This window comes from Anneissia japonica, unplaced genomic scaffold (assembly GCF_011630105.1).
Source record: "Anneissia japonica isolate Jap-2015-1 unplaced genomic scaffold, ASM1163010v1 scaffold260518_len846_cov125_single, whole genome shotgun sequence".
Lineage (NCBI taxonomy): Eukaryota > Metazoa > Echinodermata > Crinoidea > Comatulida > Comatulidae > Anneissia > Anneissia japonica.
In genome coordinates this window covers 1-846 of record NW_022702921.1, presented here as the reverse complement: position 1 = coordinate 846, position 846 = coordinate 1, and the positions used below count along the sequence as shown (strand labels likewise).

The following is an 846-nucleotide window of genomic DNA, read 5'->3' as shown; positions in this document are numbered from 1 at the left end:
AATGCTGGATATGCTTAAGATAAGTCAACACCAGCAACAGGTGTTGGTAAAAGGGACACTGAACCAAGCATCATCTACTTTGTGGCGAGAGCAAAGAAAGGGGAGAATCACATCAAGTGTTGCAGGTGACTGCATTGGCAGTGTTACTAATGAGACAATACGTGGACACTCACAAATTGCCAGAGTAATGGGATACTATGGTAATGCAAGTTCACCAGCTCTCACCTGGGGAAAGGTGAATGAAAATATAGCAAGGAAGCAGTATCTGGCCTATCACAGGCTACACAATAAACATTCGGGAGTTTCTTGTCAGGAGACAGGATTGTGGATAAATTTAGACTGTCCATATGTTGCTGCAAGCCCAGATGGTGTAATGTTTTGTAAACAATGCGGTACAGGTCTTATAGAAATTAAGAATCCATATACACACAGACATTTACCAATAAAAGAGCTGGCCTGCCAAAAAGGTAGCTTTCTAGCCATTGAGAATGGTCTAACACAACTGAAAAGAACACATGCTTACTATGCGCAAATACAGATTCAGCTGTGGTCTTGTGAATTTGAGTGGTGCGACTTTGTCGTACGGACAGTCAGTGCTTCAGACAACTTATTTGTAAAGCGAATTCAGTTCGACAAGGAGTACATAAAAGCGATTCGTCCCAGGTTGGTTGTGTTTTTCAAGAAAGGAATTGTCCCCGAACTTGTTAGTGGAAATATTGAGAAACATGTACGCGAAAGCGCGGTAAAGGCAAAAATAAATAAGATGTTGGCCACCCTTGATGCTCAAACTGTAGCAAGTACACATGCAGAATACCCGTGTGGTGTGTGTGGTGATGTTTGCTTAGA

General features: G+C 42.1%; 1 protein-coding gene across 1 annotated transcript; it reads left to right on the top strand.

Moving 5' to 3' along the window:
• Positions 1 to 6: 6 nt before the first annotated feature.
• On the top strand, positions 7 to 841 carry LOC117104176 (the record flags this gene model as incomplete). Its single annotated transcript, XM_033244870.1, has 1 exon — positions 7 to 841. A coding segment is annotated over exon 1 (831 nt), but the record flags the coding sequence as incomplete, so codon positions are not given.
• Positions 842 to 846: the final 5 nt, after the last annotated feature.